At 44.1% G+C, this 27820-nt stretch overlaps 1 protein-coding gene across 1 annotated transcript; it reads right to left on the bottom strand.

The window, feature by feature from the left end:
* Positions 1–27820, bottom strand: LOC117354973 (oocyte zinc finger protein XlCOF6-like). The gene is made up of 6 exons (XM_033932930.1): positions 27709–27820; positions 25495–25792; positions 24995–25122; positions 5304–5423; positions 660–3401; positions 1–62 (listed from the first exon to the last, which is right to left on the bottom strand). The coding sequence occupies exons 5-6, from the start codon at positions 3181–3183 to the stop codon at positions 1–3; spliced, it is 2586 nt and encodes an 861-aa protein (XP_033788821.1). The 5' UTR covers positions 3184–3401; positions 5304–5423; positions 24995–25122; positions 25495–25792; positions 27709–27820.

Here is a 27820-nt window from a genome sequence, read left to right as displayed (position 1 = left end):
TTAGCTCTCAGCAAGTCTATATGGTTTGTCTCCCATGTGGATCCTCTGGTGACTTTTTAGCTCTGAAAGTCAAATGCAGCTTTTATTACACTCAGTACATGTATATTATTTATTTCCAGTATGGATCATTTGATGTCTTTTTAGATTTGAAAGTTGACTGAAGCTTTTATTATGCTCAGTACATGTAAATGGTTTGTTTCCCATGTGAATCACTTGATAGCATTTTAGATGTGAAAGCTGAGTGAAGCTTTTATTACACTCGGTACATGTAAATGGTTTTTCTCCTGTATGGATCCTCTGGTGAATTTTTAGCTCTGAAAGCACATTGAAGCTTTATTACACTCGGTACATGTAAATGATTTTCCTCCTGTATAGATCTCCTGGTGAATTTTTAGCTCTGAAAGCTGAGTGTAGATTTTATTACATTCAGTACATGTAAATGGTTTGTTTCCCCGTGTGAATCATTTGATGACGTTTTAGATTTGACGGATGAGTGAAGCTTTTATTACACTCAGTACATGTATATGGTTTCTCTCCAGTATGGATCCTCTGGTGACTTTTTAAATATGAAAGCCGAGTGAAGCTTTTATTACATTCAGTACATGTAAATGGTTTGTTTCCCTTGTGAATCATTTGATGATGTTTTAGATATGAAAGCTGAGCGAAGCTTTTATTACACTCAGTACATGTAAATGGTTTATTTCCCTTGTGAATCATTTGATGACTTTTTAGATTTGAAAGCCGAGTAAAGCTTTTATTACACTCAGTACATGTAAATGGTTTATTTCCCGTGTGAATCATTTCGTGTCTTTTTAGACGTGAAAGCCTAATGAAGCTTTTATTACAATCGTTACATGTAAATGGTTTTTCTCCTGTATGGATCCTTTGGTGAATTTGTAGCTCTGAAAGCCGAGTGAAGCTTTTATTACACTCAGTACATGTAAATGGTTTGTTTCCCATGTGACTCATTTGATGAAATTTTAGATTTGAAAGCTGAGTGAAGCTTTTATTACACTCAGTACATGTATACGGTTTGTCTCCAGTATGGATCCTCTGGTGACTTTTTAGATGTGAAAGCCTAATGAAGCTTTCATTACACTCGTTACATGTAAATGGCTTGTCTCTCATGTGAATCATTTGATGACTTTTTAGATATGAAAGCAGAGTAAAGCTTTTATTACACTCAGTACATGTAAATGGTTTTTCTCCTGTATGGATCCTCTTGTGAATTTTTAGCTCAAAAGGCCAAATGAAGCTTTCATTACACTCGTCACATGTAAATGGTTTTTCTCCTGTATGGATCCTCTGGTGACTTTTTAGATTTGAAAGTTGACTGAACCTTTTATTACACTCAGTACATGTAAATGGTTTGTCTCCCGTATGAATCATTTGATGCCGTTTTAGATATGAAAGCTCAATAAAGCTTTTATTACACTCAGTACATGTAAATGGTTTGTTGCCCGTGTGAATCATTTGATGACGTTTTAGAGTTAAAAGATGAGTGAAGCTTTTATTACACTCGGTACATGTATATGGTTTGTGTCCAGTATGGATCCTCTGGTGACTTTTTAGATCTGAAAGCCGAGTGAAGCTTTTATTACACTCAGTACATGTATATGGTTTGTCTCCAGTATGGATACTCTGGTGACTTTTTAGATCTGAAAGCCGAGTGAAGCCTTTATTACATTCAGTACATGTAAATGGTTTCTCTCCCGTGTGAATCATTTGATGACATTTTAGATTTGAAAGCTCAGTAAAGCTTTTATTACACTCAGTACATGTAAATGGTTTGTTGCCCGTGTGAATCATTTGATGACGTTTTAGAGTTAAAAGATGAGTGAAGCTTTTATTACACTCGGTACATGAATATGGTTTGTGTCCAGTATGGATCCTCTGGTGACTTTTTAGATATGAAAGCCGAGTAAAACTTTTATTACACTCAGTACATGTAAATGGTTTTTCTCCTGTATGGATCCTCTGGTGAGTTTTTAGCTCTGAAAGCTGAGTGAAGTTTTCATTACACTCAGTACATGTATATAGTTTGTTTCCCATGTGACTCATTTGATGAAATTTTAGATTTGAAAGCTGAGTGAAGCTTTTATTACACTCAGTAGATGTAAATGGTTTGTTTACCATGTGACTTATTTGATGAAATTTTAGATTTGAAAGCTGACTGAAGCTTATATTACACTCAGTACATGTAAATAGTTTGTCTCCAATATGGATCCTCTGGTGACTTTTTAGATGTGAAAGCCTAATGAAGCTTTCATTACACTCGTTACATGTAAATGGTTTTTCTCCTGTATGGATCCTCTGGTGAATTTTTAGCTCTGAAGACCGAATGAAGCTTTTATTACACTCAGTACATGTAAATGGTTTGTCTCCCGTGTGAATCATTTGATGACTTTTTAGATATGAAAGCAGAATAAAGCTTTTATTACACTCAGTACATGTAAATGGTTTTTCTCCTGTATGGATACTCTGGTGAATTTTTAGCTCTAAAGGCCAAATGAAGCTTTCATTACACTTGTTACAGGTAAATGGTTTTTCTCCTGTATGGATCCTCTGGTGACTTTTTAGATTTGAAAGTTGACTGAACCTTTTATTACACTCAGTACATGTAAATGGTTTGTCTCCCGTATGAATCATTTGATGCCGTTTTAGATATGAAAGCTCAGTAAAGCTTTTATTACACTCAGTACATGTAAATGGTTTGTTGCCCGTATGAATCATTTGATGACGTTTTAGAGTTAAAAGATGAGTGAAGCTTTTATTACATTCGGTACATGTATATGGTTTGTGTCCAGTATGGATCCTCTGGTGACTTTTTAGATATGAAAGCAGAGTAAAACTTTTATTACATTCAGTACATGTAAATGGTTTGTTTCCTGTGTGAATCATTTGATGAGATTTTAGATTTGAAAGCTGAGTGAAGCTTTTAGTACACTCAGTACATGTAAATTGTTTGTCTCCAGTATGGATCCTCTGGTGAATATTTAGCTCTGAAAGCCGAGTGAAGCTTTTATTACACTCAGTGAATGTATCTGATTTCTCATTTTTATGATTGCTTTTGTACCTTTGGAGTTCTGAAAACAAGGGAAAGCTCCTCTTATATTTAATACATGTAAATTCTTTGTGGTGTGTTTTTCCTTTTCTCTTACCATGGTGGACTTCAGAAGTCATTTTATCACTACTATTAATTTGGAAGGGTCTCCCTGTTAGGTCTCCATCCCTTGAGTCTCCTGTAGGGTCTTCATGCTCCTTTGATTCCTGCTTACAATTCTTTGTGTTAATCCTCTCAATTCCCTGGGAAATATTCTCACAGACGTTTCCCAATTGTCTTTGGACTTGTTCTATTTCTACAGGATCTTCTCCTTGCTTCTTTTCTCTCTTCTGATGATCTGTTGGATATAAACAGAAGGTATTAATCATGTGCCAGAAGACAGTGGTGGTTTCTAAGAGGAGGACTGATTATCTTTATTCCATGAATTTAAGTCAGGAATTTGCCTGTCTGTCTCCCCACCTGTTTTTACAACTGTCAGTTACAGAACCAAAATAAACCTAGTTAAGCAAACACAAGATAAGGACATGCAGTAGAAGAACTAGACTGGGCTGAAGACCCAACCGGAACCTTCCACAGGAAATATGGAGGATGATCAGAGAGCTGTTGTTGTTCCTCAGAGACACTGGATGAATCATATAAAGGTATTTGACCTACAGGTGCTTAATTGTCAGGATGCTTGAGGTAGGAAACTTAGATAGAAGACGGCAGAGACAGCTGGAACTAGTTAGCTGAGCTTAGCTTATTTTCCAACTAAACTTTAGCAAGAATTAGATGTTTTAGCTTCCTCTCAAGCTTACTATTGAAAAAGTACTTAATCACTCTTAAACTCCATTCTGTAGAGAGAGTTTTAGCTGCCTGACCAAAGGCGTTTTGCCCAGGCAAGTTCTCTCTCCTAATACCCGTCTTGGCCCCGATTCACTAAAGTCAGCGACTGTCGCTAAACCTGACGATTGCTGCTAACCAATCCGATTCACAAAATGGCCCACCACGTGTTATCTCCCTCAATCGCCCATTTTCCAAGCCAGCCATGCAAATTAGTAAAACCCCATGCAAAATAGCCAACCGATTGATTCACTTGCATTGCTTGGCTATTTTCCATCGGGTTTTACTATCCTAAATACCTGACTGCTTTAGACCTGTCGGTAACTGTGTTAACGACATCTCCCTGTTTTGTTTTGTTTTCATTTTTTTTGCAATGGCACAGATATTTTGCGTGTATTACACATGTAAAATATCTGGCAAATAAAAAAGAAATAAAAAAAGCCTCCCGACAGCGCCCCCACCCCCAATAAAGCATTTCCTTCTTCCCTGAGCACATAAAAAATGGTAGAAGGGAGGCCCACTCCCTCCTGCCATCATCCCTCTTCCCCCGCCAAACTTAGATATGGCAGGAGGGATGCCCATTCCCTCCTGCCGTCGGACCCCCTCCCACTCGTCGGCCTCCCTGTGACTTAAGTCGGTAGCAGGAGGGGCCCAGTCAGACCGGCCTGCTCTTGTGCAGTGCTGGCCTAAGGAAGTCCCTGATTGGCTCAGGCGCCTCAGGAGAATATTGACCTGTTTCAATGTAGTTTTGATGAAGAGAATACCATTACGAGCAGACATTCAATTGGCTTCAAACTTTGTATCTTTGGGCACTAGAAAAGGTGTTAATGTCCTCCTGTATGAAGGCATTGTGTTGGCTCAGACCTTTACATTAAAATACACACAGCTGCCCTCACTTACACTTTGGAGAAATGATGAAATGGGAATGGCTGGATGCATAAAAGGGATTTTCCAGGGCGTAGAAGACATTTCAACAAATCAGGATGCCAGAATGGGACAAACTTCCACATAGAGCCCACAGATATTTGTTAAATTTCTGACTGAGCACAGTTGGGGGGTTGGGGAATGCGACTGTCTTCTTTCAGTTTTCTGTACTAGAAGTAGGGGTCACCGTGAAGGAACAACACAGGTGACCCTAGTTTTGTTAGTTGGTTGGTAAAGGGGAAATAGCATCACTTGTAGAATACACAGTTTGTAGCTTTTAATTTGGATTATGTTGGAGGGGTTTGCAGCATGTATGTGATTTATGGATTGAATAAATAAAACTCAAAGATATTTTCACATAAAACAGACCTTTGCCCCTCATATAAAGATTTGAGTATCTCTCGCACGCTCAGATAAAGATGAGCCAGGTTTGGAACAACTCCCCCCTTCATCTCAGCAGTTTTACCCCTGTCCCTCTTATTACTGCACTCACCTGAGCAGCTGCTTCTCACAGGTCCTCTTTCCTCTGATCCTGGCTCTTCCCTGATGTACGGCTCTTCCCCCCGTTCAATGTGGGATATAATATCAGGAGTGACGGGAGGAGAGCCTGTTCCTGGGGAAAGAAAACTGCATTAGGTCTCCCAAAAGTATATATTGTTGGATTCCCTGAAATTTAAGACTTAACACAATTTCCAGCCTAAAGAATTTCACGAACTTCAAAAAAAACAAAAATTCTCAAACCCTCAGTTAGTGGAACAGTTTTAGACCCTGCAAATCTCAGTAAAATCACATAAACCCTCTTTACTCATCATCTTATATATTGAGATCAGGCTTATTTCAATATGTGTGAGCTTCCTTATCTTTATATAACAAGCAGGTCTCCATCTAATCCAGAACATCTAGAATAAGATGATACAAACGCCCAGATAATGTTCAGACCAATATGAAAACAAAAACTGTGGATACAGATGTTCTGGAGATAATTTATTAAACACCGACATATAAAACCATGCGGTGTTCTTTGCTCACATGTTTAAAGACAATAGACTGTTTTCAGTCCAATTCTTTATATGTGAGGTTGCAAACCATTGGACCCCTGAGGAAGGCGAAACACGGACCGTGTAGGGTCTGGTTGGATTTTTATCACAGTATTTTTTATCATTGTACTTTTTTAATTGAATTTTCATGGTTTTATAGGTCAGTGTTTAATAAATTATCTCCAGAGCATCCGTATCTACAGTTTTTGTTTTCATCAGTTGTTTGTTTTCACTGTGAATTATTGGGTCTCCCCATTTTTCTTTGTTGTTCAGACCAATATGAACACAAAGAGCGAGGAAGGGAAAATTAACTTCCTATGTCCCAGAAAACTCTTTTCAGAGATTACCTTAAACCAAACCATAAGGATTTCTTTTCAATTCTAAATCTGGGTATTTCTTTATAGTTTTGCAATCCATATCCTATCCCCAATATCATGGTGTTCATTTGTGGTGCTGAGTGAAGATCTGCTAAAGGGAAGAAAAACTCCAGGGAATATCTTACTTGCTGGCTTTATTTATATCCCATCATACCTTTTCAGTTCAAGATGGTATACAGTAGAAACATAGAAACATAGAAATAGACGGCAGATAAGGGCCACGGCCCACCAAGTCTGCCCACCCCAATAACTCCTTTCTCTGTGAAGAGATCCCACGTGGCGATCCCATTTTGACTTAAAATCAGGCACGCTCCTGGCCTCGACCACCTGCAGTGGAAGATTATTCCAGTGATCAACCACCCTCTCGGTGAAGAAGTATTTCCTGGTGTCACCGTGTAGTTTTCCACCCCTGATTTTCCACGGATGCCCTCTTGTTGCCGTGGGGCCTTTGAAAAAGAAGATATCCTCCTCCACCTCTATACGGCCCGTGAGATATTTAAACATCTCGATCATGTCCCCCCTCTCTCTGCGTTCCTCGAGTGAGTATAGCTGCAATTTTTTCAGCCTTTCCTCATACGGGAGATCCTTGAGCCCCGAGACCATCCGGGTGGCCATACGCTGGACCGACTCAAGTCTCAGCACATCTTTGCGGTAATGCGGCCTCCAAAATTGTACACAGTACTCCAGATGGGGTCTCACCATGGATCTGTACAATGGCATAATGACTTCGGGCTTCCGGCTGACGAAACCCCTACGTATACAACCTATGATTTGTCTAGCCTTAGATGAAGCTTTCTCCACTTGCTTGGCAGTCTTCATGTCCTCACTGATGATCACCCCTAAGTCACGTTCTGCTACAGTCCTTTGTAGGATTTTACCATTAAAGGTGTACGTCTTGCATGGATTTTGGCTGCCCAGGTGCATGACTTTACATTTTTCGGTATTGAAACTGAGTTGCCAGGTCCTGGACCAGTGCTCCAGTAGGAGTAGGTCGTGCACCATACTGTCAGGCATTGAGTTTCCATCTGGCCCTGTGCTTTGGTCTGACATGTTCCTGCCTACTACATTGCATAGTTTGGCGTCATCGGCGAATACCGCTATTTTACCTTTAAGTCCCTCAGCCAAGTCCCTTATGAAGATGTTGAATAGGATCGGGCCCAAGACCGAGCCCTGCGGCACTCCACTGATCACCTCTGTCTTTTCGGAGGGGGTGCCGTTCACCATCACCCTCTGAACCCTACCTCCAAGCCAGTCCCTAACCCATGCTGTCAATGTGTCTCCTAATCCTATAGAGCTCATCTTGTTCAACAACCTGCGGTGTGGCACGCTATCGAATGCTTTGCTGAAATCCAAGTATACGATGTCTAGGGACTCCCCAAACATAGAAACATAGAAACATAGAAATAGACGGCAGATAAGGGCCCACGGCCCATCTAGTCTGCCCACCTTAATGTCCCTCCCCTACCTTTGCCCTGTGAATAGATCCCATGTGCCGATCCCATTTGGCCTTAAAATCAGGCACGCTGCTGGCCTCAATCACCTGCAGTGGAAGACTATTCCAACGATCAACCACTCTTTCAGTGAAAAAGAATTTCCTGGTGTCACCTCGTAGTTTCCCGCCCCTGATTTTCAACGGATGCCCTCTTGTTGTCGTGGGACCCTTGAAAAAGAAGATATCTTCCTCCGCCTCGATGCGGCCCGTAAGATACTTGAACGTCTCAATCATGTCTCCCCTCTCTCTGCGCTCCTCGAGCGAGTATAGCTGTAATTTGTCAAGCCGTTTTTCGTATGGTAGATCCTTGAGTCCCGAGACCATCCGGGTGGCCATTCTTTGCACCGACTCCAGTCTCAGCACATCCTTGCGATAATGCGGCCTCCAGAATTGCACACAGTATTCCAGGTGGGGCCTCACCATGGATCTATACAATGGCATAATGACTTCCGCCTTACGACTGACGAAACCCCTTCGTATGCAGCCCATGATTTGTCTTGCCTTGGACGAAGCCTGCTCCACTTGATTGGCAGACTTCATGTCCTCACTGACGATTACCCCCAAGTCTCGTTCTGCTACCGTTTTTGCTAGGATCTCGCCATTAAGGGTATAAGACTTGCATGGATTCTGGCTGCCCAGGTGCATAACTTTGCATTTTTTGGCATTGAAGTTGAGTTGCCATGTCCTAGACCATCGCTCCAGTAGGAGTAGGTCGTGCATCATGTTGTCAGGCATTGAATCTTCGTCTGTTGTGCATTTGCCCACTACATTACTCAGTTTGGCGTCATCGGCGAATAATGTTATTTTACCTCGAAGCCCTTCTGCCAAGTCTCTTATAAAGATGTTGAATAGGATTGGGCCCAAGACTGAGCCCTGTGGTACTCCACTAATCACCTCCGTCATTTCGGAGGGGGTGCCGTTCACCACCACCCTTTGGAGCCTACCTCCAAGCCAGCTCCCAACCCATTTCGTCAATGTGTTACCTAATCCTATAGAACTCATCTTGCTCAGTAACCTGCGGTGTGGTACGCTATCGAATGCTTTGCTAAAGTCCAGGTACACGATGTCCAGGGACTCCCCAATATCCAGCTTCCCTGTCACCCAATCAAAGAAGCTGATCAGGTTGGATTGGCAGGATCTCCCCTTAGTAAATCCATGTTGTCGGGGATCCCGTAGATTCTCCTCATCCAGGATCTTATCTAATTGGTGTTTGATTAGAGTTTCCATTAGTTTGCTCACTATCGATGTTAGACTCACTGGTCTGTAGTTTGCTGTCTCCATCTTTGAGCCTTTCTTGTGCAGTGGAATGACGTTAGCCGTCCTCCAGTCCAACGGGACGCTGCCTGTACTAAGGGAGAGGTTGAAGAGCGCGGACAGTGGCTCCGCCAAGACATCACTCAGCTCCCTAAGCACCCTGGGGTGCAGGTTGTCCGGCCCCATTGCTTTGTTAACTTTGAGCTTTGACAGCTCACCGTAGACACTGCTGGGCGTAAACTCAAAGTTACTAAACGGGTCAACTGAGCCAACCCTTGTCTGTAGCTGAGGGCCGAGCCCTGGCGCTTCTCGGGTGAAGACTGAGCAGAAGTATTCATTTAATAGTTGGGCTTTTTCCGAATCCTTTTCCACATAGTCTCCATCTGGAGTCCTAAGACGTACAATCCCGCCTGAGTTTTTTCTTCTATCACTGATATACCTGAAGAAGGATTTATCTCCCTTCTGGATGTTCTTTGCTAGAGACTCCTCCATGAGGAATTTAGCCTCCCTGACTGCTGTTTTGACGGCTTTTGATTTGGTCAGGTAGTCTGCTCTAGAGTCCTGCTTCCCTGATTGTTTGTAAGAGATGAATGCTTTTTTCTTCTCCTTGATCAGGTCTGAGATCTCCGCAGTAAACCACTGTGGCTTATTGTTCCTTCTCCGTTTACTTACTGATTTTACATAGCGGTTTGTTGCTTCTTGTATGGTTGCTTTCAAAGTCGACCACATGTCTTCCACGTTATCGGTTTCTTCTTGGCTTTGTAGCGCCTGGTGAACGAAGTCTCCCATATCTTTGAAATTTGTGTCCTTGAATTTGAGGACTTTGGTTAGTGTAGTAGATTTAGTGAAACCTTTCCTGATATTGAACCATACCATGTTGTGGTCACTGGAGGCCAATGTGTCGCCCACCGAGACCTCTGTGACACTTTCTCCATTGGTAAGTATCAGGTCCAGTATCGCCTGATCCCTTGTCGGTTCCAACACCAGTTGCCTGAGGCTTGCTCCTTTCATAGAGTTTAATAGCCTCCTGCTGCTGCCGGAAGCAGAGGTAAGTGTAACCCAATCCACATCAGGCATGTTGAAGTCACCTAGCAGTACTGTGTCCCCACGCAAGGTGATATTTTCTATATCTTCGATTATTTCCATATCCAGGTCATCCTGTTGTCTTGGGGGTCTGTAAATTACGCCAAGATACAAGCATTTGTCCTTCCCTCTGGCCAAATTAACCCAAAGGGATTCCCCAGTATACTGGACATCTGAGATTCTTGTGACCTTAATGTCATCTTTAGTATATAATGCTACACCCCCTCCCATCCTACCCTCTCTGTCCCGGCGAAGCAAGTTGTAACCCGGTATGACCATGTCCCACCCGTGGGAGTCTGTGAGCCAGGTTTCGGATATCGCCACCACATCCAGGTCGGCATTCCTTATTTCTGTTTCCAATTCCAGGATCTTGTTTCCTAAACTGTGTGCGTTGACGTACATAGCCCTCCATGTTATATTTTTGTTACGTCTCAGTGGGGATATTCCTGCTTGAGCTATTTGAACACCTTTAACATTGTTTGTGTTATTTGTGCTTTCCTGATGCTCAGAACCACAATGTGTACTCCCCATATACCCAGAACTACAGTGTGTACTCCCCCTAGACCCGGAATTACAATGTGACCCATAAATATGATGTGACCCTACTCCCGACTCAAAAGTGTGTGCACTCACCCCTGACCCAGAATTTCGGTGACTACTTTCCTCAGCCTCAAAAATGTATTGGCATTTTAGTTCGCCTGGTATGTTGTTTGTGCCTGTACCCTCCCCCGACTTACCTAGTTTAAAGCCCTGTGGAGTAGGCGGGCTAGGCGGTGTCCAAGGACATTCTTCCCTCTTCTGGTTAGGTGTAGCCCGTCGTGTCCCTGTAGTCCTTGCAATGCTTCTCCATGGTGCAGAAACCCGAAGTTCATCTCCTTGCACCATCCTCGCAGCCAGTCGTTCACCCTCTGTATTCGATCCTCTCTGGCTCTGCCCTTGCCCCTCACTGGGAGAATCGAGGAGAAGACTACCTGCGCATCCATCCTCCTCAGCTTCTCCCCCAGGGCCCTGAAGGCTGCTCCTTGCGGTGTCGTTGGTTCCGACGTGGATTAGAACCATGGGGAAGTGGTCTCGGGGCTTAATGAGTCTGTCAATGCAAGCAGTGACATCCCGGATCCTGGCCCCTGGCAAACAGCAGACCTCTCTTGATTGTAGGTCTGGTCTGCAGATTGGTCCCTCGGTGCCCAACATTCAGCTTCCCTGTCACCCAGTCAAAGAAGCTGATTAGGTTAGATTGGCAGGACCGAAGTGATTACAAGGTGCAGGAAGATCTATACGTACAGGGTTGTAGCTTGTACATGAGTATCAGGGTTTGGGTGGAAAAAGAGGGGTACTGGGCTTGATGGAGAAGTTGGAGGGGAGATAGTCAGATTTTGAAGGAAGAGAGTTCAAACAAATTTGTTGAATAGGTGAGATTTAATTGCTTTTCTGAAAGATTGGTATGTCGAGGAATTCAGGAGGAGGTTACTTAGGGTGTTGTTCCAGATGCCTGCTTGGAAGGATAGTGTCCTTCGAGGAATGTTTTGAATTGACATCCCTTGGGATTAGGGAAAGTAAATAGTAATGGTCTGCGAAAGAGGCGGGGTTTGTCTCAGAAGGTAGGTGCCTGAGGTGCCGAATAGTGTCTTGTAACATAGCCTTTCAAATTTGAAGATAATTCTAGCCTCGACTGGTAGCCAATGGAGTTTTTTGAAATATGGGGTGATGTGGTCTGATGTTTTTAGTCCGAAGATCAATTGTACCGCTGTGTTTGGATCGTTCTCAGTCTTTAAAAGTTTTTTTTGTGGGATCCAAGGTTGATTATGTTGCAGTAATCCAGTGAGCTGAGGATTAATGATTGTACTAGTAGTCTGAATGATGTGGAGTCATAGTAGGGTTTTAGCGTGCGTAGTTTCCATAGAAGGTTGAAACATTTTTTGATTAAGATATTGGTGTGGGCTTTGAGTGTTAGTTGTTGGTCAAAGGAATAACACTTCAAACGAAGATCAGACTTGTCCACACACTCATTTTCTCAGTTGTCAATTATGGATGTGAAAGCTGGATACTACAGAAACAAGACAGAAAGAAGATTGACTCCTTTGAGCTTTGATGCTGGAGAAGGATTTTATGCGTGCTACTTCCCCGATATTGACTGGGTAAATGTAACATCAGGGCATCCAAGGGAGATAAAATTCCTTGATGAAATTAAGGACTTTTTTATGGAGAAGCTGATTCAGGAACCAACAAGAGGTGAAGCAATTCTAGACCTAGTTCTTGGTGGAAAGCATGAATTGGTGCGGGAGGTAATGGTGCTGGGGCCACTTGATAACCGTGATCTTAGCAATCAGATTTGATACAATACCTGGAATAAGTTCACACAGGAAATTTAATACAACAGCATTTTATTTTAAAAAAGGAGACTATGATAACATGAACAGAATGGTAAAAAAAGAAACTTAAGAGGGGCAGCTGCAAAGGTCAAAAATACCATCCTGGAAGCCCAGAGTAGATATATTCCATGTATTTTAGAAAAAGGGAGGAAGGAAGACCAAACAGCAGCTGGTGTGGTTAATGAGATACATGAAGGAAGCTATTAGAGCTAAAAGATAACTTTTTAGAAAGTGGAAGAAGGATCCTATCCAAGGCAGCTGCTATTTCCTTGGATATTAGTTTCCCAAGATGAGAGTTCCTCTCGAGAATAAGAGAAGATTCTCATCTGCTATTTCAAATAGATTGGACACAAACAGATGTGCTACAATAAACAGATATTTGAGATATTTGCGTAAAATATAACATTCTTTTATATCCAGGGAGAGGAGAGCATCCTTTAGCACCTCCTGATCTTCTCTCCAAATAGCAGCTTTAGATTTAAACATTTATATTTACTCTAACATCATTCTGTGGCAATTAGCATACAATGGCCCAGCCGATCACGTAGCCAATCTTTCGGGGAATAACATGGGAAAGGACGGATCACCTTGGGCCACACACCCAGGGGATAGCGCCAAAGCCTCCGATTTCTCAAAGTTGATCCACAAACCTGAGAATGCCCCAAAGTGATGTATGAGAGTAACTAATTAGGGGGACACTATGTACCACATCATCCAGAAATATGAGCATGTCATCTGCGAAAAGATTGATTTTGAACTCTTTGAACACTCCTTGCAGTGAATGTTGCTGCCAAATTTACAGCATAGCAAGGGAGTTTTAAATCTGGGAGGGAGAGGTTTAGAGGATCAATTACTGATATCTGGAACCTGTAAGTCTTGACTTAGAGATGCATTTGCTCAGTAACCCAGGCTGTTGTTAACACTGAGAGAGCATGAAGAACATTAACAGAAGGGTAGCTCTCAGGCACAAAATCGGCTTGATCCAAGTGAACCAAAAGCAGCAAGACAGTACCCAACCTGGTAGCCAAGATAGCAGCAAACATTTTGATGTCCTGATTTATCAAAGATATAGGACGATAGGAGCCCCGCTGATCCAGAGCTCTGCAAGGTTTGAGTAGAATCACAACAGTGGCATGAGTAAGCCTGTCAGGAGGTATCTTAGGGGAACAGAGAGCCTGGAAGCATTCCACCACTATGGTATACAAATTCTTATAGACCATCTGGGCCAGGTGCTTTAGCAAGTTTCAGAGCTTTGAAGTAAAAAGCTGCTTACTTTACCTCACCGGGAGTCTGTCATGAAGGGAAAAAAACCAAAAAATAAAAATAAAACACACAAGATTACATTGTATATTCTAAAGGAAATAACTTTTTATTCTAGTAATTAGTATTATAGCAGCATTTGTCAAATCAGAAATAAATCAGTTTGGACATATAAAATGGAGAGAAAAAACCCATAGAAACAGTGCCAGCATTTTTCTGTAAGTATGGTGCAGTCCCTCTAAAGAAACTCTGCCAGAGCATGGGGGTTTTATATAGAAAGTATCTTTGTCTCAGATCCTTCCCCTATTGGAGAGACCAAATGCCTATCTAACCCTCTCCTAGTCCATGCCTCCATTCTTCCCTGGGGTGTCCTGGACAGGCATAGCTCTTAGAACCTTCTTCTTCTTGAAGTTTCCATTCGTCACACGGGTACATCAAAATCAGTGCCTGAGCGCATTAGCCTGGCATCACTTTATCAGCTCTTGGGTTCCCGGATGATGGAGTGTCTTTGCATTTTTCTTTCAGCACTGTTCATTGTCTTTCCAGCACTGATTGGTGTCCTTGAGAAACTTCACAGCACGAAATCCACACACTCACATGCCACACATTAGCATCTCAATGAAATTAGTATATAGGCTTGTAACTAAAGAATAATTATAGAAGAATATGTGCTATAACAACCTAAAGAGAGGGTTTCACTATAACCCTCCCCACGAAATCTTCTATGCCACAACTGCTCAATAACCAGAACCTTCAGGCCCTCAGAGGTGCCACCAGATGCTCAATAATATCTCATAGCAACTGGCTTTACGCCCCCTATCGTCATCGGGTCATTAATTTTTTAGAGATATTTTTTTGTGCAATGCTATAGTTTGCTCGTGTGTTCATTCAATAAATAGTTAATAAAATTTGTTACACTTATCTTGGGTGGTTCAGCCAAGAGGGACATAGTACTGCCAACATGTTTCACCCTATCCGGGTTTCCTCAGGGCACAATCCCTCAAAACTGTGTAACTCTATACGACGTGGCCACCCGAATGATTGATCATTGTGTGTTCATTCAATAAATAGTTAATAAAATTTGTTACACTTATCTTGGGCAGTTCAGCCAAGAGGGACAGAATGATTGATCATTCGGGTGGCCACGTCGTATAGAGTTACACAGTTTTGAGGGATTGTGCCCTGAGGAAACCCGGATAGGGTGAAACATGTTGGCAGTACTCTGTCCCTCTTGGCTGAACCACCCAAGATAAGTGTAACAAATTTTATTAACTATTTATTGAATGAACACACAAGCAAACTATAGCATTGCACAAAAAAAATCTCTAAAAAATTAATGACCCGATGACGATAGGGGGCGTAAAGCCAGTTGCTATGAGATATTATTGAGCATCTGGTGGCACCTCTGAGGGCCTGAAGGTTCTGGTTATTGAGCAGTTGTGGCATAGAAGATTTCGTGGGGAGGGTTATAGTGAAACCCTCTCTTTAGGTTGTTATAACACATTAGCATCTCAGCATCTGAACTGAAACCAGTTTATATAAGCCCGTGACTTTAGCAACTTCAGCAAAATGCAGGAATAGGTCTCACAACTTGTCAAAGTCTCCCATAGGCTCCTGTCATCTATCTCAGCTTTAATTGCCCTTTGGATTTCTAGCCCTTGCATAGGAGCATTCAGCAGATCCCTCTGTTCCTGACTCAAAGTGGAGAGTTAAAGCCCTTGAAAAAAAGATTGCATATCTACATCACAATGTCCTTTATTGGTAAAAATTAACAAAATTCTGTTGAACATCCTCCAGTGTGGACACCATCGACCCATTGGGCGCCTTTTTACTTGTAATAGAAACATGATGGCACATAAAGGCCAAATGGCCCATCTAATCTACCCATCCGCAATAACCATTATCTCTTTCTCTCTCTGAGAGATCCCATGTGCCTATCCCAGGCACTCTTGAATTCAGACACAGTCTCTGTTTCCACTACCTCTTCCACTGTTCCACGCATCTACCACCCTTTCTGTAAAAAGTATCTCCTCAGATTACTCTGGAGTGTATCACCTCTTAAATTCATCCTATGCCCACTCATTGCAGAGTTCCTTTCAAATGAAAAAGACTCATGCACATTTATATTAAGTAGATATTTAAACGTCTCTCTCATATCTCCCCTCTCCCGCTTTTCCTCCAAAGTATACAGATTGAGATCTTTCCCCATACGCCTTATTATGAAGACCACACACCATTTTAGTAGCCTTCCTCTGGACTAACTCCATCCTTTTTATATCTTTTTGAAGGTGCGGCCTCCAGAAATTTTTTTAGATGTGGACATCTGTCAAGTTGAAAATACCTTTGTTACAAAGGTTTATACAAAAAATACCGTTAAGGGTGTAGGTTTCAAAATGGCAGCAGCTTACCCTCGGCGTCTCTGAATTCGACCTGCAGGAGCGGAACTTCATTGATTTGTGCCTTACTCATGGCGAGTATGCCACATTCAAAGAGAAAGGGAGTAGTCCGAGCCAATCCCCCTGCGGCACGAACTTCAACTCCCTCACAATGCTCCATGCTGGAGTTTGTCGGGGCAGGTTCCCCTTTCATCGTAGCAGAGTCTGGCAGTTCCCCGGCTGGAAGAGAGGCTGGGGCTTTGGACTGGAGGTTTCTCTCTCCCCTCCGATATCAGTTCCACCGCCGATCCCAGCGCCTAATCTGGATGTGACTCCCAATTTGGCAATCTCGAGGGAGACCCCGGTAGCAGGGGCTGCAGCCGCGAGGAAAAAGCTGGAGGCAAGAGAAACCATGGCGATTTCTCCCCAATTAAGAAAACCCGAGGCTCTCATGAAGATCAACACAACAGTTTCCAGCTCTTCTAAAGAAATTGCAGCGCTCGTGAGTAAATACCTTGGGAGAGAAACTACAAGGTACTACAGACCAATTCAATATGGAAGTATCTCAGGTTAAGGCTAAAGTTTCTGATTTACAGACTCTATCTTCAGAACTTGTAAAAGATAAACTTTACGTGGGCATGACTACGAGAGATCTGAAGACCAGAATGTGTGAACATAAGTCAAACCTGAAGCGGAATCGTAGCTCAGAGGTTATAGTTGAACATTGTGCATTATTTCAACATAAATTTCAGGATCTCTGATGTCTTGCTATTGACCAGGAACCCAAATCTTTAAGCGGAGGGGACAGGGTAAAAAGACTTAAACAGAAAGAATTAAGGTGGATTTACCTTCTGAAAAGCATGCATCCACATAGATTAAATACAGTGATGGACTAGTCAGTTTTTGTTTAGTTTGTTTCATCGACATAATGGTTCTGCTGCCAGGCTAGTGAGGGAGTTTTTAAACCAATGAGACATGATCACGTCATTCACTTTAATCGTTCATGCTTTTATAAACCTGACCCATTTTTACAACTGCACTTTTGTGTCATAGCGTATGATGTGTTAACGCTAAAAGTAAGTACAGCATTTTTGCTTCAACTGTTAGAATTATGGCAATGACTGCCTTACATTTTTCTTTATTTTCAGTTGTAGCCCAATTTGTAAACCCTGAGGAAGCCGCTTATTAGCGGCAAAATGGGTCCCTGTCGGACAGATACTGATTGGGGCTATAGCAGCAGATTCTATGCAGCTGTTTGACGCAAGTTGAAGCAAAAGATAAGTGCTCACCTTTATTGAGAGATGGCTCAACATGCCCCGTAAACGTCACCTATTGCTAAAAGAATTAAAGATATTAGTTTTGTTCAAGAAACTCACTTTATGAACCAGGGGAAAAGTTGATACAATATAGAGAATATCCAGGACGGGTCTGGGCCTCTAATAGGAAAGAGAGGAAGAAGGCAGGGGTGGGTATTTTGTTCGCTAAACATCTTAAAATAGTGCCTGAACAAGAATGGAGGGATGAGGGGGGGGGCTTTGGGTTATTTGGTTGGGTCAGATAAATGGGGAAGTGGTTACTTTGGTGAATCTGTATGCCCCGAATTCTAAGCAGGGTTCCTTTTTTGATGAGGTATTGGCCAAGGTACTGCTGGTTAAGAAGGGTTCGGTGCTTGTGGGAGGGGACTTTAATCTGGGGGTTGGGGGGACCGGCTTAAGTCGGATAGGAAGTATCTTAAGCACTTTGTAGAAGTACTAAATGTTGTAGATCAGGGGTGCCCACATTTTTTGGGCTTGCGAGCTACTTTTAAAATGACCAAGTCAAAATGATCTAACAACAATAAAATAAAAATAAAAAAACACAAAGCACACTGTACGCATAGAAAATGTTAATTATTATTCCTATTCCGGGGTTTTTTCAAAGAGGTCAAAGCAGATGACTCTAAGCACTATCACCTCAGTAACAACCATACAAAAATAGACAAATATACCCCCTCCCTTTTTACTAAACCACGATAGCAGTTTTTAGCGCAGGGAGCTGCGCTGAATGCCCAGCGCTGCTCTCGACACTCATAGGCTCCCTGCGCTAAAAACCGCTATTGCGGTTTAGTAAAAGGGGACCATATTGTAAAATATAGACAGCAGATATAAATTCAGACACATTTTGATCACTAAATTGAAAATAAAATAATTTTTCCTAACCTGTCTGGTTGCACTTTCTTCTTCTGATTGTGCATCCAATCTTTCTTCCCTTCTTTCAGCCTGTATGCTTCCTCTCCTCCAGACCTCATTCCCTCCTCCAACTTTTTCTTCCTCTCTCCCTGCCCTTTCTTTCTTTCTGCCTCCCTTTCTTTTTTCTGTTTCTCTTCTTTCCTTCTGTCTCCCTACCTGCCCTCTTTCTTTCTCCCTGCCCTCCCCCAAGCCACAGCCATCAGGGAACAGGCCCCCAAGCCGCCGCCATCGGATAACAGGCCCCAAAGCCGCCGCCGTCGCCACCCCAAGCTCTCTCTGCTTCCCTGCGTCGGGCCGACCAGCATTCCTCTCCCCAACATCAATTCTGCCATCAGAGAGGAAGTTCCGCCCCAGCCAGGCAGCGATTGGCTGGCCAGAACTTCTTCTTCGATTGCAGAATTGACGTCGGTGAGAGGAAGGCTGATCGGCCCGATAGATCGCAAAGGCAAAGGGAGTCCTGGGCGATCGACTCACTTTGCCTTGGCGATCTACCGGTCAATCGCGATCAACCTATTGGGCACCCCTGGATGGAGATCCCAGCACTGGATGGGTAAAGATTATTCATATTACTCGCCTGTTCATGGGGTTTATATCAGAATTAGATATGTTGTACTTGGATAAGGGGTGGGGGTTAGATTAATGGGGTCCCACATTGAGGACATTGGGTGGTTGGATCATGCTCCCATTTGGATGGATGTAAGATGGGGAGCATCGACAGTAGGGGATCGATACTGGAGATGGAATGATAGCTTATTAAGGGATCCAATGCTGGTCCGTAAGGTGGAGCAGGTTATTTTGGATTTTTTGGAGCATAATAATGTTAGTCACTACTCTCCGATAACGATATGGGAAAGTCTGAAGGCCTACTGTGGGGGGAGCTTATATCCATGGCCGCTCATAAAAAGAAGCTTAAATTGCAGAAGGAACAGAGTCTGAGAGAGACTCTATGTCGGCTAGTTGATCAACATAAGCGGGTTCATAGTCAGATGCGCGCAAAACATAAGCGCATGGACAAATGGGAGCAGACAAATGAGCGCAAAGACAAGTGAGCAAAAGATAAGTGAGCGAAAGATAAGTGCACCAAGACATAAGCGCATGGACAAATAAATGGGCGCAGACAAATGAGCGTGAAGACAAGTGAGCGCAAGATAAGTGAGCCAAGACAAGTGAGTGGCATTGTTGGGTGCATGTACATGTGCCGTTATCTCGACAGAAGATCCATCCATGTGCCTTTTTCTTCTGCCTACACAGTCACAACGCACACACCTCCAGGATGTGGAACCGTCTGCCATAACTCGGTCACGACGATAACGATGTCCTTCATGAACCCAGTGCTCTTTCCCACGCTGTGAAATTATTACTTTCATCTCTATGGCAGTTCACTCCTGAAACCAGACAATTTATTATTATTATATTACTAGTGTTTAAGCCCGTTACATTAACGGGTGCTAGAGTAGATGTCTGTCTGTCTGGGGTTTTTTTCTTTGTCTCTCTCTCCTTGGACGCTGCCTGGCTCTCTGTCATTTTTTCTGCCTGTGTCTCTCCCTATGTCCTTAGTGCCCTCAGTGCCTCCTTCCTATGTCCTTAATGTCCTCAGTGTCCCTTTCTATCTTGAGCGTCTTCATTTATGTTTTTTTTGAATCTATTAACAGAGCGGGGAAATTGTTGGCTCATCGTCTACGTCTGCAGCAGATGCAATCTAATATTATGGCTATTAAGGATGGCTCGGGCCAGATGTTGACAGCTGAAGGAGCAATCCACGCACGATTTTGTGAATTCTATCAGCGACTTTATACGCCAGAGAGTCAGGGGACGGAGGAAGAGATTGGAACTTATCTTCGGGACTTGGGCTTGGCATCCCTCACGGACTCTGGGTTGGATGAGGATATTACCTTAGAGGAGGTGCATAATGTGATTCAACAGCTGAAACCGGGGAAATCCCCAGGATTAGATGGGTTCACAGGGTTGTTTGATAAGAAGATGTCTACCTTGGTGGCATCATTGTTGGTGCGGTTATATAATGATATGAGAGAGGGAGCCCAATTGCCTTTCTTTATGCAGTTGGTGGGGATCACGATTTTACCAAAGCCAGGGAAGGATGCCACTCAGTGTGGGAGTTACAGGCCTATCTCACTGTTGGGTATTGATACCAAAATTATTGCTCGAGTGTTAGCTGATAGTTTGTCGCTTCATATGCCGACACTTATTCACCCAGACCGGATGGGGTTCATAGGGGGACGGCAGGCGGCGGATGGGATCCGTAAAATTTTGAACTTGGTCTGGCAGGCCCGACGTAGTGGAGACTCCTGGGTAGCAGTGGATGCCGAAAAGGTTTTTGACCACGTGGATTGACGATTTATGGAGACGGTTCTCCGACATGTAGGCCTGGGGGCTCGCTATGTGTCTTGGATTCTATCTCTGTATAACGGACCCATGGCGTGCGTGAAAATTAACGGGGTCTATTCCTCCCCTTTTGAGCTATGGTGGGGGATGAAGCAAGGCTGACCGATATTGTCCTTGCTTTTTGCATTGGTGATCGAGCCTCTCGTGCAAAAGATCCGACAGACAGCTCAGGTGCGGGGCATAAAGGTTTAGCGGTGCGAGCATAAATTGTCCTTATTCGCTGACGATATTTTAGCAATTGTGGAGGGTTCGGAGAAGTCGCTTAGGACCCTCCAGAACCTTATGACAGACTATGGGGCTTTATCGAGCTTTAAGGCCAATATGACTAAAATGGAGATACTTAATATATCGGTCCCGGAATCAGATGTACCGCATATTAAACGGGTGGTGCCTTTTCGGTGGGTTAAGGGCCCTATAAGATATTTGGGTATCCAGCTGGGGGTGGATTGGACGTTCTTATTTCAACTTAACTATATTCCCTTGGTGGCATCCCTGGCTAGGGATATGGAATGGTGAGACAAATTATATGTGTCTTGCATGGGGCGAATGGAGGTAGCCCGAATGTTGATACTACCTAAGTTTTTATATTTTTTTCAAGTTTTACCTATAGAAATCCTTCAAAAGTATTTTCTCCGGTGGCAGCGTAGCCTATTATGGTCCCCGGGTGGCTCAATGGGCCATGTTTAAGTTTAAGGCAGAAGGGGGTCTGGGAATCCCCCTTCTGGAACATTATTATCGAGTGGCTCAGCTAAGGGCAGGAGTGGAGTAGCACGCGCCCTCTTTGAAGTTGTGGGTGCAGGTTGAGCAGGAAGTGTTGGGTAGTTCATGGAGGCACGGACCCTTGGGTCGCTAATGTGTGTGGGGGGGGGGGGGGGCTTGGGGGCGCAGGAGTTGGGGATCATTTCTTATCCGTTCGCTAAATGGACGATGCGGGTTTGGAAGGGAGAAGCTCGCAAATTACTCGGTAAAAGCAAGGGGTTGTATCATCTGCCATTGTGCCATGCATCTGATTTCTTGCCAGGTAGAGAGATGGGGGGATCTTTGTGCAGTGGGCAAGGAAAGGGTTGCAGTACTTTGGCCAATTTCTTGAGGGGGAGTCCATCCGTGCTTTTCCAGAGCTCCAAGCACTTTATAAGTTAGACTCTAAGGACCTTTTCCCATATCTTCAAGTGAAAAGTTATTTACAGACGCGGTTTATAGCTGCTCTGACTTGAGCAGATGTTGGTGTCACCAGTGCGCTGAGGTTGCATTTCGCTGTTGTATAAATGGGTGCATCAGGACAGGGCCTGGAAGCCTTCATACCTAGTGGCTTGGGAAGGGGACTTGGGGCAGGTGTTTGATGAGGTTCTATGGGAAAATATCTCGTTTAGGATACACCATATAGCGGTGGCTCCTGTGTTGGTGGAGAATGCTCTTAAAATGCTGGTCCGCTGGTACATGACCCCAATTGTCCTGAGTAAGATGTCTGCTCAAGGTTCAGATTTCTGCTGGAGGGGATGTGGACAGCGGGGAACATTTTTTCACATGTGGTGGAGCTGCCCTTCAATTCAAGACTTCTGGAGGCAGGTGTTTAAGTATGTGGGGACACTCCTTCATGTGCCCCTCGAAGAACAGGCAGAGGTGGCCTTATTGGGGCTTCCCACAGGTGGGGAAGATGATACCCAGGATAGACTGGTACGGTTGGCTTTCACAGCGGCATGGCTGACTGTGGCTCGCCACTGGCGAAGCATTGTTACACCTACTTTGACCCTAATGAGAGAGAGATTGGGGTGGGTATGTAAGAGATACAGGCTTTCTCACGATAAGGAGCCTCAACATTCCTCCTTATCTTCTATTTTAGATTACCTTTTGCACATCCACCTCTGGCCTCAAGTCTACATCTATCCGAGTCCATCTCAGTGCAATTGCTGCTTTCCATCACATAAGAACATAAGAAATGCCTCTGCTGGGTCAGACCCGAAGTCCATCGTGCCCAGCAGTCCGCTCACGCGGCGGCCCAACAGGTCCAGGACCTGTGCAGTAATCTTCTATCTATACCCCTCTATCCCCATTTCCAGTAGGAATTTGTCCAATCCTTTCTTGAACCCCAGTACCGTACTCTGCCTTATAACGTCCTCTGGAAGCGCATTCCAGGTGTCCACCACACGTTGGGTAAAGAAGAACTTCCTAGCATTTGTTTTGAATCTGTCCCCTTTCAACTTTTCCGAATGCCCTCTTGTTCACCTATTGACAGGAAACCCCTCTCTGCTCATACGGTGGTTTCCAGATTCATGAAAGGACTTTTCAATGTGAAACCTCCTCTCAAACCACCCCCAGTGGTTTGGGACCTCAATGTTGTTCTTACTCAATTGATGAAGCCTCCCTTTGAACCAATGTCTACGGCTCATCTGAAGTATCTCACTTGGAAAGTGGTGTTTCTCATTGCCCTCACTTCTGCTCGAAGAGTCAGTGAACTGCAAGCTTTAGTTGCTGACCCACCTTTCACTGTGTTCCATCATAAGGTGATTCTCCGTACTCATCCTAAAGTCCTCCCTATAGTGGTTTCGGAATTTCATCTCAACCAATCCATTATTCTTCCAGTGTTCTTTCCAAAGCCTCATTCTCATTCTGGAGAATCAGCTCTTCACATTCTGGACTGTAAACGTGCTTTGACCTTTTATTTGGAACGCACCAAACCACACAGAACTGTTCCTCAATTTTTTGTCTCCTTCGATCCAAACAAGTTGGGACATCCAATCTCTAAGCATACCATCTCCAACTGGATGGTTGCTTGTATCTCCTTCTGCTATGCCCAGGCTGGATTACAACTACAGAGTAGAGTTACAGCCCATAAAGTCAGAGCAATGGCAGCTTCAGTAGCTTTCCTCAGATCTACACCTATTGAGGAAATTTGCAAAGCTGCTACTTGGTCCTCGGTTCATACTTTCACTTCTCACTATTGTCTGGATGTTTTCTCCAGACGAGATGGCCATTTTGGCCAGAGAGTATTACAAAATTTATTCTCCTAATTTGCCAACGCTCCCACCATCCCATTCTGGTTAGCTTGGAGGTCACCCATATGTGAGAATAGAAGGGACAGCTGCCTGCTGTCCCTGGATAATACCTGTTACGGTAAGTAACTGTGCTTTCTGTTCGCCCTTTTTGCCGCGCATTGCGTGGACGGCTTCATCAACTTGTTGACCAGTACTCCCAAGTCTCTTTCCTGGGGGGCTTCTCTGAGTACTGCACCAGACATCCTGTATTCGTGTACAAGAATTTTGTTACCGACATGCATCACCTTACACTTATCCACGTTAAACGTCATTTGCCATGTCACAGCCCATTTCTCGAGCATGTTTATGTCCTGTTGCAGGTCTTCGCAATCCTCCTGTGTATATTATGTATGTCAACCTGTAACCCGTTCCAAGCTCTTATCAGCAAATGGGATGGAAAATTAATCAAATAAATACATTGGCTGCCTATAACCCCAAGAATCAAGTTTAAATAATGAATCACTGTCTTTAAGATTCAGAGAGTCAAAACAGAAAAGGAAATAAAAGATTACCATAACATTATCTGTAAATATGGATAAAGCTGGGATTGAACGTATGTCCATTATTTATGTAGTTTAAGCACTGATCGATAAGTGCCAATTTATGAAGGGAGACTGTCAATTGCTGTCTATTTTTTCACTGATGTGATCGACTGAGTGTGCTGGTGCTTCTACATAACATTATTTTTGAGCATTAATATACATTTTTTATCTATGAGATTTTTTTATCTATCTACATATGGTTTCAAGTTTATTAAAAATTTGTTGTACACGCAATGTCAAATACTTCAATGCAGATGACAGTTTAAAATTAGGAGACAAACAATAAAACAACTTTATACAAATAAACATACAGTGTTTACCATATTTACCAGTACAAAAGGAAAGGAGGGTGAACTACAATCTTTAAAGAAAATAGAGATAAATTTAGATAAGCCTAGAGGAGAAGGTAAAGGAGATTGTGACCTATACATAAAATCTGATTAAAATTAGGTATTAGAGCATATGCATTAATGATAGATGAATTATGCTAACTATGTCTCAAATGCATCCTTATACAAGTAGATCTCCTAGTACCTATTACTTTTAAAGAGGGAATAGTGAGCAGATGCTGTTCTGTTGATCTAAGTGTCCTAACTGGAGAATATGGTATTAGAAGATGATCCAGAAATACTGCTGCGTTAATTTGTTGGATTTTAAAGGTTATCAGTGCAGTTTTTGGCTTTATAATGATGTCTTAATACTGATAAAAATAAGAGTAACATCATCCCTTACCCAGTGAGATCAGGGTCTCATAATTTCTCCTTCATCACCTCCCTGTAGAGCTCCTTTTGCTCTTCTTTTAAATACTCCCACTCCTCCTGGGAGAAAGAGACAGCGACGTCCTCAAACTTTACAGGCATCTGAAATACAAAGCGGAAACACACTCAGAATCTTCAGCATTGCATAGACCACCAGATCTCCCAGTGCTGGTGCCCATTGGGGTAGGGAAAAGTTTGCAGAAGACACAGTCCCACAATGGGGTTATAGTTCACATCACCCAGTACTGGGGCTCAGCAGAGCAGAGGAACATATTTTTGTGAGTATATAATTCAGTGTCACATAACACAGGCTCAGAGTAGGGTCATATTTATTTGAAGAGAGATTTGTGTCCCAGAAAAGGAGCAGAGCAACTAGACAAGAGGCCCAAAGTGCCAGTGTCCAGCCCCAGGACTGCTTAGGATCCCAGATGAGAAAAGTGCAGCAGGGGCAGGATGTTAGGGCCAGTCTCCTACCTGCGCAGAAGCTCTTGCAGGCATTTGCCTGACCTGGAGGCTCTTTTTCTGGCCTCTTGCAGCGCTGGAGGGAGGGAGAGACGGAGATATGGAGCTGGAGATTTCCGGTTTATCTGCAAACAAGAGAAACAAAGGAAGCAGGAAACAAGAGATCTCCGGATTGGCGCAGACCGATGACGTCACAACGGAGAGGCGAATCTTCTCACTGACTGACGCATGGTCTCCAATCCCTTTCTGTGCTCATTGGTCAGAATGGTTCCTGGGCGGGGAGAATCAAAGAAGGGTCCGCCCTCTAGCCCTGATTGGGGGAGAGGAGAAAAGAAGGCGTCACTCTCAGCTCCTTCTGCTAATCATAGCCAGGGTTGGACATGTTGCTGTGCAGATGGGCGGGAAAATGGCTGCAGGGTCCGCCCTCTAGCCCTGATTGGGTGAAAGGAGAAAAGAAGGCGTCACTCTCAGCTCCTTCTGCTCCAGCAGAACCAACCCCGGAAGCATTTTCAGCCCACTGTGGAGAGAAAGAGTCTACCAGCCTGTCAGCTCTGACTAAAAGCAGGAGAAAGAGACTCTTCTGGGAATTTAGACCACAGTGATGATGAAAAGAGTGACATTAATCTCTCTTTTTTTAAATTCTGAATATTCCCTTAAAGTGCTCATTCCTTTATATATAATTATTTCTTCAGTTGCATCTTGTCAGCCTGGGTTGTGACCTAAAGCTGCATTAAGCAGAATCTCTCCTCATCCACTCAAGGGTAGAAAGGAAGAAAGCCTTGGAGCCTTAGTTTGCTCTCTCTCTCTCCAACCACAGTTCCTTCTCACACTGGCACTTGGAACATAAATCTCTCCTTTCTGTGAGGTCTCCTATTTCTTGGCTGGCACTCAGACAGTAACAGCTCCCCCACATCAATCATGCCATTTAAGGGAAACCTTACTCTATTAATCATTTGATGCCATCATTAGATGGACTTGCCAGGGTTTCCTGCCCATTTGCCATTTTTTTTCTCCATGCTAACCATCCATCTTCCATCTCTGTCCTCTCCTTCCCTCCCCTGGAGGTATGGCATCTTTCCTTTTTCTCGTCTCCATTCCCAGATCCACCTTTTCTCAACTACCCTGTCATCCTTCATCTCTTACTCCACCCCCACCACCCCTGAGTCCACCATCTCTCCCTTTCTCTTCCCAACTACCCTCCTATCTAGTTCTCTATCCCCACCCCCCCATCATTTATGTCCAACTTCTCTCTCTGTTCCTTCCCTCCCTAAATCCCATTGTCCACTATCTCCCTCCTCCTGTTTTTAGACCCTTTATTTCTTCCCCCCCAAAGTTTGGCATATGCATGTTTCTTTGAACACCCCCCCCTTCTACACCAGGACCCCCTCCCTGAAGGCCTGCACCGTCCCCCTGAAAACCTGCAGCTCACCCCTGAAGTCCTGCCTATCCCCCCTGAAGGCCTACACCCCACCCGAAGGCCTGCACCCCCCCCCCCCCCGAAGGCCTGCGTGCTCCCACCTGATCTCCCACACATCCATTTACCTAATTCCAGCAGCAGAGCAGCTTGCAGAGAGCATCGCTGGTGCTAACCTCCGGGGCTGTCTTCCCCTTTGCCGCAGTCCCGCCCCCACCTCTGACATCAGAGGCAGGATTACAGCAGAGGAAACAACAGCTCCAGAGGCCAATGGGAACCTTCAAGGATCACTAAAGTACTGGCGATCCTCTCTGCAGGCTGCTCTACTGCTGGAATTAGGTAAATGGATGCACTGGAGGCCAGGGGGAAGCCGTACACCAGCACTTACCAAATGACCCTTCCCCTCTAAAGCAGGAGCGGCAGTAGCCGGCCAGCAAGAGGCAGCGCTGCTGCTCCTATTTTAGGGGGCGAGGGTCAGTCACTGAATCGGGAGGCTGAATTTTTTTGGTTTTAAATCGATTCATATGAAGTGAATCGGTGAATTGATTCGAATCGTGAGTCAGGCACCACTACCTACCAGAAAATTTTGCTGCAGCCCCACAGACACTCCCCCAGCAGTAGGTGGGATGCCCAATCCCTCCCACCGCCAACCAACCCCCCTATACCCCTCAGCAGCAGGAGGAATGCCCACTCTCTCCCACTGCCAACCAAGCCCCCGACACCCTCCTGCAGCGGGAGGGATGCCTACTTCCTTCGACTGTCATGCCCCCAACAACCCTCTCAGACCTCAAACAAACCCCTGCTCTCCTTACCTTGTTTATAAAGGCCGGCCGAAGGGATGCCTACTCCCTCCAGCCAGCACACCTGCCTCTTCAAAATGGCAGGCATTCCCCTCCTTGGTGCATACTGAGATGTACCGGGGAG

The sequence above is a fragment of the Geotrypetes seraphini genome, chromosome 2 (genome assembly GCF_902459505.1).
Source record: "Geotrypetes seraphini chromosome 2, aGeoSer1.1, whole genome shotgun sequence".
In the NCBI taxonomy this organism is placed as follows: Eukaryota; Metazoa; Chordata; class Amphibia; order Gymnophiona; family Dermophiidae; genus Geotrypetes; species Geotrypetes seraphini.
Note: the sequence above shows the minus strand (reverse complement) of the source record. Positions and strands in the feature narration are given on the sequence as shown.